The 18,551-nt window shown below is 43.6% G+C and overlaps 1 protein-coding gene and 1 pseudogene across 6 annotated transcripts in view; both read left to right on the top strand.

Annotated features, from left to right (window-relative positions):
* Positions 1-1,941: 1,941 nt before the first annotated feature.
* LOC113609885 (mitochondrial import inner membrane translocase subunit Tim17-B pseudogene) lies at positions 1,942-2,706 on the top strand (annotated as a pseudogene).
* A 4,798-nt stretch (positions 2,707-7,504) lies between these two features.
* The window catches only part of NAAA (N-acylethanolamine acid amidase), a 48,248-nt gene continuing 37,201 nt past the window's right edge, over positions 7,505-18,551 (top strand). For 4 of the 6 annotated variants that reach the window (XR_003428816.1, XM_027087464.1, XM_027087463.1 and 1 more), the window contains exons 1-4: positions 7,513-7,878; positions 8,551-8,715; positions 11,422-11,548; positions 14,788-14,878. Coding sequence is in view for 4 of the 6 variants with exons in the window: in XM_027087464.1 (XP_026943265.1) it covers positions 7,679-7,878; positions 8,551-8,715; positions 11,422-11,548; positions 14,788-14,878 (583 nt within the window). In the remaining 2 variants the exon portion in view is untranslated. Of the gene's footprint in view, positions 7,879-8,550; positions 8,716-11,421; positions 11,549-14,787; positions 14,879-18,551 lie in introns of all 6 variants that reach the window. The other 2 variants (XR_003428817.1, XM_027087461.1) reach the window with 2 other exon arrangements.

Here is an 18,551-nt window from a genome sequence, read left to right as displayed (position 1 = left end):
GCAACGGGAGAGGCCACAACAGTGAGAGAGGCCCGCGTACCGCAAAAAAAAAACAAAAACTGAGAGCGTAGCTAATTCTGTACTATTTAAATACCATATATTTGTATATAGCACATACCTGAGGTGGTAACTTTACTTCCTTCTGCAGATTCTGTTTTTGTTGTTTTGTTAATCCAGAAATGGTTGAATAAACTATGATTTATCCATATGATGGAATATTATGCAACCATTAAAATATTTACAATAGGAAATGCTTATTATAAAAGAACGAAATATAAAAATACTTACAGTGTAATCCAATTACACTTGTAAGAAAATGGGGAATAATAAAAGCCCAAGAAGAAAGCCACCAAATAGTAAAGTGATTTTCTTTGGTATTGAGATCACATGTGAGGGTTTTTTTTCTTTCTAGTTTGTTTTCTCAGTCTTTTACAGTACCTGTGTTTTGATTTGTGTTATTGTGTAAGAAACAAAATAACTTATTTGAGGCTGAGGGATAATGTATCTTAAGACTCATGAATTTTTTTTTTTAAACCACAAGAGGAATGCACCTTAAAAGCAAGGCAAGGATTGATTTGAAAATACTCCAGAGGGGTTATAGTCTCACCTTCTTCCACTGGTTTATTGATGGTGCTAGTCATTCTTAGTTTGACACCCTCTGACTCTAGTCAGCAATACCCAGTGCTAAGAGAGTGCTGAGTTAGTACAATTCTTAGGGAAAATAATGAGTGCTGTGTACCAAGAGCCTTTAAAAATAGTCATAATATTTGACTCAAACACACTTTGAGAGTCTAATCAAAGAGAATGGTCCAAAATATGGCAGCTCAAAAGATGTGTTTGGGTCTGTTTCTGCTGCAAGTTAACAGAGTATATCTAAAAATAGTCTGGGGCTTCCCTGGCGGTCCAGTGGTAAAGAATCCGCCTTCCAATGCAGAGGTTCGATCCCTGGTCGGGGAACTAGGTTCCCACGTGCCGCAGGGCAGCTAAGGCCTTGCGCCACAACTCCTGAGCTCGCGCACCTCGACTAGAGAGCCCTCGTGCTGCAAACTACAGAGTTCACATGCCCTGGAACCTGCACGCCACAACTAGAGAGAGAAAAACCTGCAGGCCACAACTAGAAAGAAGCCCGCGTGCCACAACAAAGAGACCACTCGCTGCAATGAAAGATCCTGCATGACTCAAAGAAGATCCCAGGTGCTGCAACTAAGCCCTGATGCAGCCAATAAATAAAAATAGTCTAACCACATTGGAGTCTCACATAAGTCTGGAGGTAAACAGTTGCTGGCCTGGGTTCAGCTGCTCAGCGATGCCTTCGAGATCTTGGGTTCCTTTTCTGCTTTGTCATTCTTAGTGTGTTGGAGCCACACACTAAGATTTGAATGCCGACTGACAGCTGTATGACCACAGGCAAGTTACTCGGCATTTCTGTGCCCAGGTCTCCTTGTCTGTACAATGGAGCTGATAATACCTTACCTTCATAGACATTTCTTCTAAGTTTAAGGCAACAAGAAGGGGCATTGTCACATGTATCCCTTTTACTAGGAAAGCAAAAAGCTTTACCAGGATCCCTGCAGCAGCCTTCCCTTAAGTCTCATTAGCCAGAATTGGGTTATATGGCTACGCTACCAACAGTGGAAGCCGTGAAAGCAGGAAACAGGATTGTTCACCCCCTCAGCTTAAATGGACTGTAACAACCCCAACAGAACTGGGCTTCTGTTCACAATGAAGAGAGGGAGGTATTCAGTAGATTTGGGGTAGGCAACCAGCAATGTCTACCACAAGCTAAGTGTGGGGATATATCCATTGCAACATAATTTATAGCGGCAAAAATGGGTGCAAGAAAATATATCAAAATATGGGACTAGTTAAGGAACTTCGGATGGAATATCCAGCCATTAAGCACTTTGATAGAGTTATTTTAAAAATAAGATATAGGGTGCCATGGAGGAGTACGCTTGGGAGCCTTGCCCATGGTGAGTTGTGGATGACTGCGGTGGAGCCTTCACTATGGGTGTAATCGGCGGTGGAGTCTTCCAGGCCATTAAGGGCTTCCGCAATGCCCCTGTCGGAATTCGGCACTGAATGAGAGGCGGTGTCAACGCTGTGAGGATCCAAGCCCCTCAGATTGGAGGTAGCTTCGCGGTGCGGGGGAGCCTGTTCTCCACCATCGACTGCGGTCTGGTGCGGCTGCGGGGCAAGGAAGATCCCTGGAACTCCATCACCAGTGGAGCATTGACCGGGGCTGTGCTGGCTGCCTGCAGTGGCCCATTGGCCATGGTGGGCTCGGCAATAATGGGAGGCATTCTGTTGGCCCTCATCGAGGATGTTGGCATCCTCCTCACTTGCAGCAGTTCCGCACTGCACCCCCATTCCTGGAGGACCCCAGCCAGCTGCCCCCTAAGGAGGGTACCCCGGCCCCAGGCTACCCCAGCTATCAGCAATACCACTGAGGAAGTGACCTCCTGTCACCACCACCGTGGGAGCTCCTCCTCGGCTCCTTCCCTGATGATCTACCTCAAAGGGAGGGCTGGCTCCCAGTTGGTCCTGGGACCCTCCAGAGAGGGCCTCTACTCTGTTACCTTATCCCAGGTTTGGGGTGGAGCACCCTAGCTGCCCTGATGGATGGGTCCCTTCTCTCTCAGGCACCCCAGCCCCCATTCATATGTAACAAGCTCTCACCCCAGACCCTTTGCATGGCACCCTGATGAGTATTTAAAGCCAGTTTAAAAAATAAATAAATAAATACATAAAATAAAGCCAGTTTTGAAATGGCAAAAAAATAATAATAATAAGGTGTGAACACTACAGCAATGTGAAAAATACTATGCCATTATTTTCAAAAGCAAAGTATCAGTGTAACGTGATTTTAAGACAAACATTTTTCACATTTTTAATTCATGAAATTGGGATGTGTCTTAAAATTTTTTGCAGCCAAATGACAGTCTTGACATAATTGTACATTCATGCGCATTCATGAACTTGGTCTGAAAATCTTAAGTTGACATTTGCTTAGGTCAAGCAAGGACCAGCATCAAAACTTGCAGAAGGAGAGTCAGTAGCTGGTAAGAAAATTCCAGAAGAAAAACAGTGGAACATTTTTCTAAAATTTTCAGTTCTTTATTGATGTATAATACATACATGAAGAAAAGTGCAAGTATCGTTAAGTGTACTTAAGCTCAATGAATTTTCACAAGTTGAATAATACATCCCTGGTTATCAGCAACCAGATAAAGAAACAATATTACCAACACCTCAGAAGTCCTCTTTTTTTTTTTTTTTTTTTTTTTTTTTTTTTGCAATACGCGGGCCTCTCACTGTTGTGGCCTCTCCCGTTGCGGAGCACAGGCTCCGGACGCGCAGGCTCAGCGGCCATGGCTCACGGGCCCAGCCGCTCCGCGGCATGTGGGATCTTCCCAAACCGGGGCACGAACCCGTGTCCCCTGCATCGGCAGGCGGACTCTCAACCACTGCACCACCAGGGAAGCCCAGAAGTCCCCTTTTGAGTGGAGAACTCAAGAAATGCTGCAACACCAAGGTTCTTAATGACACAAGTGTGCTATGGAAAAACACGGGCATCTAGGATGCCAGCCAAGTCAGACTCACAAGAGTCTGATTTTGAATGCAAAGAAGCTTGTGCAATATGTTAACCAATTTGTTTCGCTTCCTCAAACATGTACAAGAGCAGGTATTTTATTTTTAAATGTCTGTGACAAAAGACTTAGAATTCTTTCAATACATACACATTTTAAAATTCTAATAAGAAAGCATTGTGTTGTAGTTTAAATGTCAGCAAGTTTCTCTTTAAGATACATAAAATAATGGTGCTTCTTACAACTTACAATTTTGTAAGTATAATATGCAATATGAAAATAGTGTGGTGTGAATATAGCTGACTGGGTTTTCTTTTCTCTATGTATTAAGCATGTATTAGGGTTCTCCAGAGAAACAGAACCAATAGGAGATATATATATCTCATATATCCTATGTATATGAGGAGATTTTATCATAGGAATTGGTTCAGGAGATTATAGAGGCCGAGAAATCCTGCAATCAGCTGTCTGCAAGGTGGAGAACTGGGGAAGCCAGTGGTGTAATTCAGTCCAAATCTGAAGGCCTGAGGATCAGGAGTGCCAATGGCCCTTTTTTTTTTTAAATATAAAACACCTCTAGTCCCATTCTTACAGCAAGATCCAATTTTGGTATACCTAGTATTCCTATTACTTAGATAGTAAGATCAGATCCAGGAGTGCTTTAAGAGGAAATTTGGCTAAGGGGTAAAGGAAAATTAAGACGACGTGGGAACCTAATTGTGGAAAGTGTTACGGGAGAGGAAGTATAAAAGGATGACATGAAAACTAAGAACGAATTATGATACTTCACAACTTACTTTAAGGATACTTGAATCTTCTTCTTTTACCATTTTAATTGTGATATTTTTAAACATATAGAAAATAATGAAACATATCCATTTCCTAGATTTATTCAATATTAATTTTTACCTTTTTTGGTTTGTTTTAAAGAAATAGAATGTTAAGAGTATAACTGAAGCCCCACTCAGCCATTTTCTCCCGTTCTCAGGGATATCTACTATTTTGCAGTTGATGCCTATTATTCCTTTAGTTTTTTTTTTTTTACTATATTTGTGCATGTATATGTATGTGTGTGTGTGTGTAATAAAAGTATCATTGAGTATCTTAAAATTTTACATATATAGTATCATTGTATATATCCTTTTGCTGACTATAACTCAACATTAGATTCTGGATAAATGAAGATTCTATCTTTTAACTGTTGTAATAGTTTTCCATTATTTATCCATAAATCCACAATTTATCATTACCCTACCGAAGAGCAGTTAGGTTTTTTCACTTTTTTTGCCATTTAAAAATCCTGCTATAAATATCCATGTGCAAGTTTTTGTGTGGGCCTGAGTTTTCAACTCCTTTGGGTAAATACCAAAGAGAATGATTGCTAAATCATATGGTAAACGTATGTTAAGTTTTGTAAGAAATCACCAAACTATCTTCCTTCTAGCTTCCCAGTTCCAAAGCCACACCCACGGTTCTAGGTATTTGGTATCACTCCACTTGCATTACCCAGATCTGTACTAGTTATCTATTGCTGCATAACAAAACACCACAAAATTTAGCGGCTTAAAGCAATGAACATCATTGCACAGTTTCTGTGAGTCAGGAATTTCAGGTGGCTTAGCTGGGGCTAGAGAATCCACTCCCCAAACGGCTTATTCATACGACGGTTAGTAAGAAGCCTCAGTTCCTCTCCAGCTCTTGGTAGAAGGTCTCAGTTTCTCAAGTTAGGGACCTTTTCATAAGACTTCTTTAGTGTCCTCAGAACATGACAGCTGGCTTCTTTCAGGGTGAACAATCCAGGAGAGAATGCAAGGAGTCCAAAATGTCTTTTGTGACCTAATCTTGGAAGTCAGACACCGTTACTTCTTTGGCTATATTCTACATGTTAGAAGCAAGTCACTAAATGTAATCCACAGTCAAGGGGAGGGGAATTAGGCTCCACCACTGGCAGGGAAGCATATTGAAGAATATGTAGATCTATTTTAAAACTACCATACTACTTTTTTTTTTAAATTTTATTTATTTGGCTGTGCCGGGCCTTAGTTGTGGCATGCACGATCTAGTTCCCTGATCAGGGATTGAACCCGGGCCCTCTGCATTGGGAGCGCGAAGACTCAACCACTGGACCACCAGGGAAGTCCTCACACTACTTTTAAACTGAACAAAATGAGATGCCAGCTATAAAAACATTATATCCCATGTTTCTGATATATCATCTACCTTCTTGCACGCTCCACAGAAGTATTTTTTAAACTGTAGATTCAGTTCCATAAATAAACCATGAAATCAGTGTACAGTATCTCTGAAATCTGCACAGCATAGAAGCAGCAGAAGGGAGAGGGCTCATAGTTTGTAATTCCAGATCTCCCTTTAATCTTTGTTTTAAACTGTCCTATAACATATGTATAACTTTTTAGTAACAGAGGAATAGATTATATGAAATTATATTTGTAAGGTCGGATCTTAACAAACGGCACCGCGAAACAGGAAAGCTTCAAGTGAGCTTTATTAGGGAGCGTTCCCGGGCGAGGTTCACTGGTCCGAGAGAAAGGGGCCAGAGAAGTCGCACCTGGGCGAGGGTTGGGCAAGATTTTATAGGGGAAGAAGGGAAACGGGTGTGGTGAATCTGGGAGGGCGCAGAGTATTCCTTATTTGGTGGTCTTGCAACTGCTGTTACTCAGGCTTTGCAAATGAGCAAATTAACACCTGGGTCTTAAATTTTACAGAAAGACCAGGAAGAAATGGGAACAGAGGCTTGAAACTTTAGCCTAGTGACATGTAAGCCACAAAAATGGGAAAAGTCGGTGGAATCTAAAATATAACACAAATGAACCTATCTACGAAACAGAACTAGAGAAGAGATCTGTGGTTGCCAGGAGGAGGAGGGTGCAGGAAGGATGGATTGGGAGTTTGGGATTAGCAGATGCAAACTATTATATACAGGATGGATAAACAACAAGGTCCTACCGTATAACACAGGGAACTATATTCAATATCCTGTGATAAACCATAATGGAAAGGAATATAAAAAAGCATATGTATACGTGTATAACTGAATCACTTTGCTGTACAGCATAAATTAACACACTATAAATCAACTATACTTCAATTTAAAAAATGGGAAAAAACCAGAGGTAGTGATGGTGTATTCTAGTTGGGGGAGGGGGCTGAAAAAAGCGAACTTTCCAAGTTTCCCCTACACACTTACTCTACCTACGGACGACCGTGCTAACCATGAAAGAATGTTCCACCCTTATTAAGTCTGGTGATTTTCCTGAGCCTAACACTTTTTGTCTCCCAAACTGGGAACGCGAAAAGGTGAGGCTGCTTCAGGTTAACGATTGTGAAGGTGGAATTTGGATTCTGATAGTCTGGCTTTGAGGCTAGCTCACCAGCGATGTGACCTCGGGCAAATTACATAACACTCCTCATCAGGAAAACAGGGATGAGTCAGGAGAACGAATCTTCTGGCTTGTTTTGATGGTCAAATGAGACAGAGTGGGCAAAACACTTTGCACATAAATGTTAGCTACCTTTTTAGCTTTTTTAAAGTAACTGAAAAGAAGTGGGACTGCTGAACTGAAAAAGCTCTCCTTCTCCTTATAAAATCCAGATAGACCTTTGAAGAACTTAAATTAAGAGCAAATGAGGCGGGGGTGGGAAGGCCCTTCCTACCGCAATAGGACTCTGCTGGCTCCCTCTTGGCCGCTGAAAACCATTTTCGTAAACGCCCTCCAGGCCGCAGATTACGCTCTCTCCGACCACGTGGGTGGGATGGGGCGGAGACTGGGAGGCCAGAAGCTAGCGACCGCATTTAGCTCCCTCGGGGGACCTGGAGCAGAGCGGCACCCTTGGCCGGGGACGGGGGCGGGGGCGCGGCAAGGAGCCACTGGGGCGAGAAGCGCAGATACTAGACTTGGGGAGGCGGCTCCCCTCACCATTCCGGGTCCCGCGTGACTAGCCAGGCCAAGCGGCGCGCGGGCTCCGCCTCCAGCCCTCCCGGCTCCGCCCAGGCTCCGCCTCCTCCTCCTCGTCCTCCAGCGCTTCCCCAGGGCGCGGGCAGCGGTCCAATTGAGGCCGACCGAGTTATGAGAGACGCCGGTCCGAGTGCGCGCATGGCGCTGGCTCTGCTGCTGCTGGCCGGGGCCGGGGTGTCGGCCGCCGCCTCGTCCTCCGCCCCGCCGCTCTTCAACGTGAGCCTGGACGCGGCCCCCGAGCTGCGCTGGCTGCCAGTGCTGCAGCACTTCGACCGCGACTTCTTGCGCGCCTCTATGGCGCGTATCATCGGGTGAGTGCAGGACAGGGGGAGCGGGCGGGAGTCGGAGAGCGGCAAAGCCCGGACGCTTGCTGCCCAACGTGCGTCAAACTGAGATTTGTGATCCTCCCCTCCCTCTCGGACAGCCTTGCCCTCCACCCCATGCCGCTCACCCCGGGCGTCTGGCGTGTGCAGGGGTGGCGGGGACCAGAGCTGGCATTTGCTAGTGCCCCAGGCAGCGCCGGGGCTGGGGATGATCCCGCACAGCTGGTTTGACTTTCAAGTTCGGTGTCTCCAGTGGCACGCCAGTCCACCAGCCATTCTGGATCAGGGTGGCGCGCGGGTTGTCTCCCGGGCTGTCGCCCCGGCTGGCTGCTCAGCTACCGAGTAGGGGACGCAGCCCCGCACCCCTAGCAGGCCTCATGGGCCCCCAGGCCCACCCCTTTGGGGACCACTCTCCGTCGCCCTACTTCCCTCTCTCGGAGTGTTCTTTTCTCTTCGGGACGCTGCGTTTTGGGTGATGCCGGCTGGACCTGGACTGTGAGCTCTCTGGGTAAGCGAGGCACCTAGAACTCACCCCTAAGGATGAGAGAGCTTTAGGTACCCTCTCCCCCAGTACACACACACGCACCCCTCTGAGCAGAGTACACACACACGCACGAACCTCTGAGCAGATCAGACACTCTCGTGGTTCTTCATTTCTAGGGATACTGTCCCCAAGTGGGTCCTCGCCTTGATCCGAAAGGCGGTCTGGGAGCTGGAGCTCTTCCTGCCCCAGCCCTTCACCGACGAGATCCGCGGCCAGTGCGACGCTCTGAACTTCACCCTGGCCGACTGCATCCTCCTTAACCTGGCCTACGAGTCCACAGCGTGAGTGCCCCGCGCTAGCGCGGATTAATTTGAGACTTGACCCGGATTCCTGCCACATCTGAGGGGGAGGAGACATGTTTTCAGTGTAATAAAAGCAGGGTGGTGACCGGGCTGCCCAGAAACCTCCAGTGCTTCCTCTTTGCTTCTCTGGGTAAAACTGAGCAGCAGATTATAAGCTTCGAGAAGGAAAGCAGCTTCTCTGACCTCAACACTGAACTGTTCCTCTACCTGAAGTCCCCTTTTCTCCCTTCACCAATCCAGGTAGCATCCCACTTTTGAAACTCTGCTCGACATGTACTTTCCCAGTAAGGTCTTGGAATAATCCCACTCAAGTTAATCCAATGACTGCCCAGCCTTATAATACAAGAGGCTGTCCCAGCATTCATTTGTCACACTGCATTTAACTTTCCATGTTCATCATGGCTAGCGATCATGATTCCTCTTTCTCAGCCTGTTGCCTCCAGTGCTGGGGTCACAGGCTACACTGTTCTGGCTAGTAGGGGCAAGCCAGTATATGGTACCCGGAGTGGACATGATCAGCTGTGGCACACACAGGGGAAAGCAATACGGAGTGTGTGGTTGATCCCAGGCAAAGTGCAGGGAGAGCCTCTGTTGGCTCAGTAACAGGTCCTGGAATTAAGAGAGCTTTGACTTGGTTTCTGTCTTCAGGACTTACTTTTTTGCCACCAGACCAGACTCATTAGTAACATCTTGTAGATACTTAATAGCTTCTCCCTGCCGAAAGATGTTTAAAAAATTTTTTTTCCTGTGGATAATGAAACTTTACTGCCTGCTGCCATCTTCCCAGAACATCTAGGTAGAGTAGGTTAAGAAGCACTGTGACTGCCTTCCTCTTCAGGGAAATGTTTTAAGACACAGATGTATTAAAGGGCCCTTCAATTGACCTAAGTTAATTTTGCCATTCCTCGTCTCCTACCCCATCTTTTTCCTATTCTGACATGTGGTTTTCTCAGTGACAAAATCAATTTATTTTCATTTTCCTCTTCCTTTGTTGGAGTCACTGTATTCAAATCAACTAGAGCAAAAATTCTAGTAAAAAAACATTCTAACTTTTGGATTTGATATTAAGGTATATACTGAATCGCCTGGCAAGAAAAAGCACCATCAGACTCCACTAGCATTAACAAAGGAAATGTTTTGTCCTCATTTCTGGTATAAGGCTTTTTGAATCAGATTAAGTAAGACTAGCGACGTTTTATTGAGCCTACTGGATATGAGGCACTGGAGATTGTATTGCCTTTTGTGATGTGGAAACCAAGCCTCAGAGGGGACAATTTGCTGAAAGTCAGATGCATGGTGAGTGGTCAGAGTTGCTGCTAAAAGCACATGTCCCCAGCACAGTGCAGTGCATCTCCCAAAGCAGAGCCTGGCTCCCTAGTTGTTCCCTGTGCTGTGGGCCACCTCACACCAAAACATTTGGGCATGACATGAAAGGATTGTTGTCTCTCCAATTTTGAAAAATCACCTTTGAGAGTCTATAGACTTTGCTTTAGCTACTTCCAGTGTTTGATCAGTTTGCTTCTTGACGTGAACTCTTACCTTGGAAAAAATTAAAACGTGACCAAGCTTCCTTTTTTAAACAAACAGAAAAGGAGGTAACATTTGTTTTCTCTTAATTATAAAGACAATATGTAATCATAGAAAATTAGTAAATACAGAAAAGTATAAAGAAAATTAACCACAATCCTGTTACTCAGAAATGACTATCCATCCTTCAGGATATTTCGTGTGTGTGTGTGTGTGTGTGTGTGTGTGTGTGTGTGTGTGTGTGTATACATATCTTTCCCCTGTCCCGGAATTGGACATGGTATATTCAAGTACTTTTTACATAACATTACATATTCACAGAGAATATGGACCTTTAGACCTCTTAACAAACCTCTTCATCTTTTCCTCAAAATATCTCTCTCTGGCTGGGAGTTCTTAAAAGATCCTTTTCTCTTATTAGCTCTCTGCAGGGAGCTTTAAGGGGGACAGGAAAAGTGGCAAGCTCCTAAATAGTTCACCCTTTTTCCAAGGAGACAAAGTGAAACAATTTGTGGAGCAAAATAGTTAGCTGCCATGGTGTTTGCTCTGAGAAATCCAGAGAAGAGAGAGTTGAGCTTGAGCCAACCTTGAATGGTGTATTAAATAGGCTACATACTGCCAAGCAGAGGACTAAGCAAAGTTCAATGAACTCGCTGAGCCCAGAATGAGTCCGTTTCAGATTTAGATTTAGGATGAAATTCGCATTCAGTATGTTTTCAATGTCCTGTGTGCTGAGGGCAGAGGTCTAGTAATACTGAACGAACGCTGTTGTGTCCAGTTGTCTTTTTCATCTTGAATTATGATCCACAGGGATTATACAGCATATGTGTCTGTTTTAAGGAAGAAAACTGTTTTACTTTGAGGACTTATTTTTAATTTATTTATTTTTTTGCGGTACGCAGGCCTCTCACTGTTGTGGCCTCTCCCGTTGAGGAGCACAGGCTCCGGACGCGCAGGCTCAGCGGCCATGGCTCACGGGCCCAGCCGCTCCGTGGCATGTGGGACCTTCCCGGACCGGGGCACGAACCCGTGTCCCCTGCATTGGCATGCGGACTCTCAACCACTACGCCACCAGGGAAGCCCGAGGACTTATTTTTAAAATGAAAAACTCATTTCCTTTTTCTTGTTCACTTATGTTGAATTTTTCCCTTTTCCCAGATTCTGCACCAGTATTGTGGCTCAGGACTCCAAAGGCAACATTTATCATGGCCGGAACCTGGATTACTCTTTTGGAAATTTCTTACGCAAGTTGACAGTGGATGTGCAGTTCATAAAGAATGGGCAGGTATAATCTGTACAGTGTAAGATTCAGAAATCAGAGAGACTTGCTAACCCAAGTTAGCCGTCACTTGGATGGTCTGCAGCTTAACTGTGTTTTCAATTTAAGATACAAAAAACGTCACCCTCCTGGAAAAACAAAACCACAAGGGAGCTTTACATCAATTATGCTTGTAGAAACAAGGGTCAGTTATTATTATTGAGAATCTACTTACAGAGGTCAATCACTTTTCCCTAGGGAAATTTCTATGGGTGTATGATTGGTCTCCATTTATGATGCTAAATCAGCTCTTTCCTTTGCTTTCCCACGTTCAGGCTGCTTCTAGAATAGAGGGGCTGGGTCGTGTAAATGTCTAGGAACACCTAATTTGGGGATCTGACAGTCCTGGCTTTGAAGTTTGCTTCTGTCACTTCCTTTGTGAACTTGGGAAATTACTTCAACCCATTTTGCAGATTACAGCCCAGAGAGGTTAATAACTACTTTATGGAGATAGTTATAAAGGTTAAATGAAGTAATCTATGCAAAGCATATGGTAGATGCTTGATAAATAGTGGCCAAATAATAAATAGTCCTTCACTCTAAAAGTATAATTGACCCACACTACTCTTATTTTTTTACTCTTATTTTTGATCTTTAAGAAATTATACATATACATCATTTTATTTTCATCATAGTTCCTTTAAACATACAACCTAGTATGTACTATTGTCACATTTTTGTGTAAATATCTAGAGAGATAGCAGTAATCAATGTTCATTGTATACACAAAGCATGTCATTGCATGAAACAGAGAATGCAAAAGTCATCTTGGCTTTGGGGGGGACACTGTTTAAGGACTTTATTTAGTTTGTTCTTTGCATTTAGGGGTTGAGTCACAAATACTAGAAACTCATTTACGAAATACTCAGATGGTCGCCTGCTTTTACAAACAAAAATGTTCTCATAAAACCTTCAAACGGTACAGAAATATTTAAGGTGAAAGTTTCTACTTTCTCAATTTCATTTCTTTACTTCACCACTATTACCAATTTAATTTGTAGTTGAAGATTTACTTCAAAAATGGTTTTAAGTGGTAGCAATGACAGAATATCCATGAAAATAAGTTCTGAAAGGACATCTGCTAAAATGTTCGTAATTATTACTGAATAATAATAGGGGACAACAATTATTTTTACTACTTTATGCTTTTCTCCATTATTCGACAATGAGCAAAAATTCTTAAAAATCGGCAAAAGGTTAAATGCAATAAAAGTAATTTCACCTGTTCCTGCTAGACTCGCCCTAAATAACAGGTGTTGCTTCATTTGTTTCTGTTGCTCCTGGAGCTCTCATGGGAAATGGTCTATTGGTGTGGCTTATCTCAGTGCTTAGGCTATTATTACCGAATTTAACAGTTTACACTTGGGTATTGTCTTTCTGCTGAGGGCTCCTGGCTAATAAATTGCTTTGCTAAATTAAGAACAGGTTATTCATCCAATAATGAAGCCCTTATTCTTATCTAGCGTTCATATCGTTTTAAAAGTATTTTCAGATACAGGACCTCCTTTGATCTTCGTGATAGCCCTGCGAGGCAGGCTTAAGTCAACATTTCTTTCCTCATTTTTCAGATGAAAGGGCTGAGACTTACAGAGACTAACTTGCTCCACTGTCACAGGAGGAGATGAGGCAGAGGTGGGACAAAACCCAGGCCTTCAGCCTTCAAGTAGCTGTCTCCCCAAAACTCAGATTGTAAATCAGAGTGTCCCGCCCCACCTAGGGCTTTGTTTATGTTAACTGACCTGGCACAGACGGTTGGAAAGCACAGACATTTAGAAATACAGTTTTTCAGAGCTACAAGATACAATATCTTACAAATAATATAATTATTTGTAGTTATGTGTTATAAAATATCTTGGAAGCTACCAGGGATTTTGATTTTTGTAACTTTAATTTGCTGGTTCTTCAAGAGTAACACTGATGTGAGGGTTGGTGTGCCATGTGACTGAAGTGACTGTGTGATTACTTTTTCCCCTATAGTTATGTCTTATAAGGGCTTTAGTAGTGAGGTAGACTTATTTCTGTTTTACTGCCATGAATGGAAATGGGGAGAATTCATGGAAGACCCTCATCGAGTCTCGGGGAAGAGGTCATTTATGAAATTAAGACCATTGCATTTTCCCCTTGTAATTTAGCCACTTTATTTTACAACCAGATGAGGTAGAAATAAACAATTAAATGAAAAGTTACTGACTTAAAATTCAGCTTTCTAGGAAAAAAGTAAGCTAGGCCCGTTCATTTCTCAAAATACGAAAGTATTAGTTCATCTTTACTGAACCATGTGAGCTGGGTGTCTGGTATCTGAAATAACCGATAGAGTTTGTTTTTCTCCTCAGGGATATAGTGGTGTCTTGTAATCATTAGAGTTCATTTCCTTCATTTAAAGTGGGAGCAAAGCAAAACAAAGAAAAAAGAAAGAAAGAAAAAAAAAAGTGGGTGTGAGCCCTACAACTCATGGAATAACCATGAGGATTAAATGAAAGATGTATGTAAAAGAATTTTTTAATATTTAAAATTTAAATTTGATTATTACCGAACAAACAGTCTCACTTGTTTCCCCTTACTTCACAGAGCTTGTGAGATGCATGATATTAATCTCTTATAATCGAGTCAACGTGAGTTTCTAAATGGAAGCCCATTTGCTACTTCTAGGATGGGCTTCTTTTTTCTGCGAGCTTATTGATCCCTTCTCAAAATAATGTTTCGTAAATACATCAAATAAAGTTACGAGATTGCGAAGAAACCAGTTACGTTGAAATACAGCCATTTCAATATTATACTTTTTCTTAACACATTAACTGGTAACACTTAGCAGTGGGTCTAGAAACTACCATAAATTCAGAGTAGTGGTAAGTATGAATGATATTTCAAGATATGTATGTATACCATATCAACATAGGGATGATGCCATCATGTATGTGAAAATACATGAGTCACAGGCACTTAACAGAGGGAGTAAAATTTCAGTTAGAGGCTAGTGAAAATAAAGATGTACCTTTTTTTTTTTTTTCATCTGAGGTCACAGATCCACTTGACTTCTATCCATGGACCCCCAAAGTTAAATCTTCTAGAAGGCTATTTCAGAGTTTTTATTCTATTATGTTGGAACTTGTAAGAAAAAACAATCCATGAAATTGTGGGACAAAACAGGTGATTTCGATGTACATTGGGTTGGCGTGTTGAGATGATGCCTTATCTCTTGATTTCAGGTTGCTTTCACAGGAACCACCTTTATTGGCTATGTAGGATTATGGACCGGTCAGAGCCCACACAAGTTTACTGTTTCTGGCGACGAACGAGGTAATCAAAACAAACTCCCGAGCACTTTTAGCCCTATCCCTGTTCAGTTTTATCCAAGTACTTCATTCACTCACCCAGCAGAACATATGGAACACCTTCCACGCTACATGCTTCCATTCTCGTGGGGGAAGGTGCTCAGTGTGCAAGTAGGCAATGAAGATGATTTCAGCTAGTGATAAATGCTACCAAGAAAGTAAAACAGGAAGATGTGACAGAGAATGAAGGAGGGCGTGCAGCAGGTACTGCAGGCGTGAGGTCAGGGGGGCGTGCAGCAGGTACTGCAGGCGTGAGGTCAGGGAAGGCCTGACCCACGTGATCCAGGTGTGCAGAAGCTGGGGGAGGACCATCCCTGGTGCATTCCAGAAACAAAAGACTGTGTAACGTGGTTACAGGATGGAGTAAGTGGGGAGTGACAGTAGAGACAGAGAGGAAGGCTGAGGCCGTGGTGCAGGGTCATGAGGGGGAGTTTGGGTTTTAACCCAAATGGAAGCCCTAGGAAGAGTTTAGGCCAGAGAGTGAACAGATCTGTTTTACCTTTATATATATATATATTTTTTGCCGTACGCGGGCCTCTCACTGTTGCGGCCCCTCCCGTTGCGGAGCACAGGCTCCAGACACGCAGGCCCAGCGGCCATGGCTCACGGGCCCAGCCGCTCCGCGGCATGTGGGATCCTCCTGGACCGGGGCACGAACCCGCGTCCCCTGCATCAGCAGGCGGACTCTCAACCACTGCACCACCAGGGAAGCCCTACCTTTATATTCTTAACTATCATTGGCTGCTTCGTAGAGACTAGATCATGTTGGGTTAAGATGGAAGCAGAAGACTGGAAGCTATTGCAGTAATCAGAGGATATATGGTGGCATTACACAAGTAAAACACTTTAAGGTTTTCTGTGCACTTCTAAATTTTCTCATTAGACCCTCACAACAGTCCTATTAGATAGGCTGGGTTGATATTATTAACTGCATCATTATGCAAAGGAGGAAACTAAGGCTGCAAGATAAAAGGACAGCTGGTTGATGGGAGAGATGGTTCTCAAATTGATCTCCTGGGTCCTTGCCTGGTTGCTCTATTAAATAACCCCACTGCCATCCCCTAAGTCTCAGGGGACACCACTCAGTTCCCCAATATGTGGGAAACCCTGAGATAAGCCAGCTCTGGTCTCTCTTCAGGAATTGCAACTGAATAAAGGAGAAAGACAGGTACATGGAGTCTCTTAAAGTGTAGTGTCGGTCATCTGATGAACCCCTGATCAACTTGTTGTTTCCTTTGATGTATTCTTATCTTTTTACATAGGCTGGACCAGGAAGATGCTGTTTAAGGACATATCATTGTCCAAGGGACTCAGTTCTTTATCCTCATGTATTTCTTCATCATTTTCTCAAATGTCAGCTATGAGTGAGACTAATTATCTACCATGGTACTCAAACCACAGCATGACAGTTCCTGAAGTTTTACAGAGAATGACTGTAAACATGTGTAAACAAAATTATTTAACTGATAGCTATGGTATGAGCAGTTTAAAAGTAACTGAGTTATTCTTTTACATACACATTTAATTAAATACTGTCAAATTTCTTAAAAAAATTTTTTTTAACCTTAAGCTAATGAAAGCTAGTTATATCTTTAGTCTGCGAAGACTGAGTTAAAATGCCTGAACAATAAAATAACATCTTTTCTTTAATAGCAATGATTAAGATCCTCAATTAAGTTTCTGGATATTATGGAGAGGGCCAACAGTGCCTTTAGTATATGAATAAGGATAAGAAAAGGAGGAGGACTAACAAATGGCATAGAGTGTGGGAGACCTAACCACCTGCGGATAAGATCTCAGACCCCAGAACCAGGCTGCCTGGGTTTATACCTTGGTGCTATCACTTGCTAGCTGGTGATCACGACCAAGGTGCTAAACCTTTCTGTGCTTCAGTTTCTTCATCTGAAAAACAGAGACGATAATAACCACTGTAGGATGAAATGAGTCCGTGTATGTAAGGTATCTAGAGCAATGCCTGGCACAGAGCAAGGGCCATAGACGTATCTGTCATTGTTGTCACATCTCTGGGCTGGTCCTCTTCTGAGCCCCAGATTGAAGTGTCCAACTACCTGCTCAGCATCTCCACGCTGATGTCTCCTAGGCATCCCAAACTTAACATGTTCAAGCACATCTCTTGCTCTTTTCTTTTCCCCTTTCGCTGCCCTTAGTAACCTCCTCCACCCAAAGTTACACCTCTCCTAATTTTCCATGTCTCAGGGAATTGCACTTCTCCTCAACCAATTGCTACCAGGAGAATTCTTTGACCCCTCGGTCCCTAAGTTTTTTCAGCTCTACCACCAAAACGAGACTCTCCCTGTCCGTTCTCTCCACCTTCCCTGTGTTGCTGCCTCGCTGTCCATCTGATCTCCCCACTACTGTTCTCACCCTCCTGTACTTTCTCCACCCTGCAGCTGCATGATCAGGTTGTTCCCTTGCTTAAAACCTACCATGACTTGCCATTTCTTCTTCTTTTTTTTTAAAAAAAATTATTTATTTATTTATTGGCTGCGTAGTTGAGGCACACGGGATCTTTTGTTGCAGTGCGTGGGCTCTTGGTTGTGGTACGTGGGCTCCTCTCTAGTTGTGATGCACGGGCTCCAGAGCCCACGGGCTCAGTAGTTGCAGCGCACGGGCTTAGTTCCCCCACGGCATGTGGGATCTTAGTTCCCCGACCAGGGATCAAACTGGTGTCTCCCGCATTGCAAGGCAGATTCTCAACCACTGGACCACCAGGGAAGTCCCTGACTTTTTATTTCACGTGACAAATCCAGAGCCCTGACTCTGACCTCAAAACTCTAAGTGATCACCTCCGGCACCTCATTTTATGCTTCTCCTTCTCCCTCACTCCACCTGGACCTCACTGGCGTTCTTTCGTTTCTTGACAGCTGCCAAGCTTGTCCCTGCCTTAGGCTTGACACCTATGCCTTCTGTCTGGAATGCTCTGCCTGCCTTAGCTAGATGTCCACAACTCAGAGGGGCTATCCTTACTCTCCTCTCAGAGGAGTCCTCTCTTGTCACTCATGATTACATTCTTGTTTTACTTTATTATGGTTATCAAAACCTTGTTATTTAATGGTACACTAGTTTCTTCTGGTTACTCTTAAATTCCAAGGGTCTGGACCAAGTCTGGATATGGTGGCTAGTAGATGCTTGTTTCTTGAATGAAATGCTTATTCCTTGAATGAAAATTTTTCTTTGGAAATAAATCCCCTACAGATAATTTTAAAGATGTTAAAAAGCATTAAAAAAAATAGGGGCTTCCCTGGTGGCGCAGTGGTTGAGAGTCCGCCTGCCGATGCAGGGGACACGGGTTCGTGCCCCGGTCCGGGAAGATCCCACGTGCCGCGGAGCGGCTGGGCCCGTGAGCCATGGCCACTGGGCCTGCGCGTCCGGAGCCTGTGTTCCTCAACGGGAGAGGCCACAACAGTGAGAGGCCCGTGGACCGCAAAAAATAAATAAATAAATGAGCCCAAATCTTACTTAAAGTTCTGAAATATATATGTGCTCTACAGTCTTCCAAATACTGTGTTTTTTTATAAATTTATTTTTTTTATTATTTATTTTTGGCTGATTTGGGTCTTTGTTGCTGCGCCTGGGCTTTCTCTAGTTGTGGCGAGCGGGGGCTACTCTTCGTTGCA

This window comes from Aethalodelphis obliquidens, unplaced genomic scaffold (genome assembly GCF_003676395.1).
Source record: "Aethalodelphis obliquidens isolate GAN/ISIS:26980383/991018 unplaced genomic scaffold, ASM367639v1 scaffold59, whole genome shotgun sequence".
Classification (NCBI taxonomy): Eukaryota; Metazoa; Chordata; class Mammalia; order Artiodactyla; family Delphinidae; genus Aethalodelphis; species Aethalodelphis obliquidens.
This window is presented reverse-complemented; position numbering and strand designations above follow the sequence as displayed.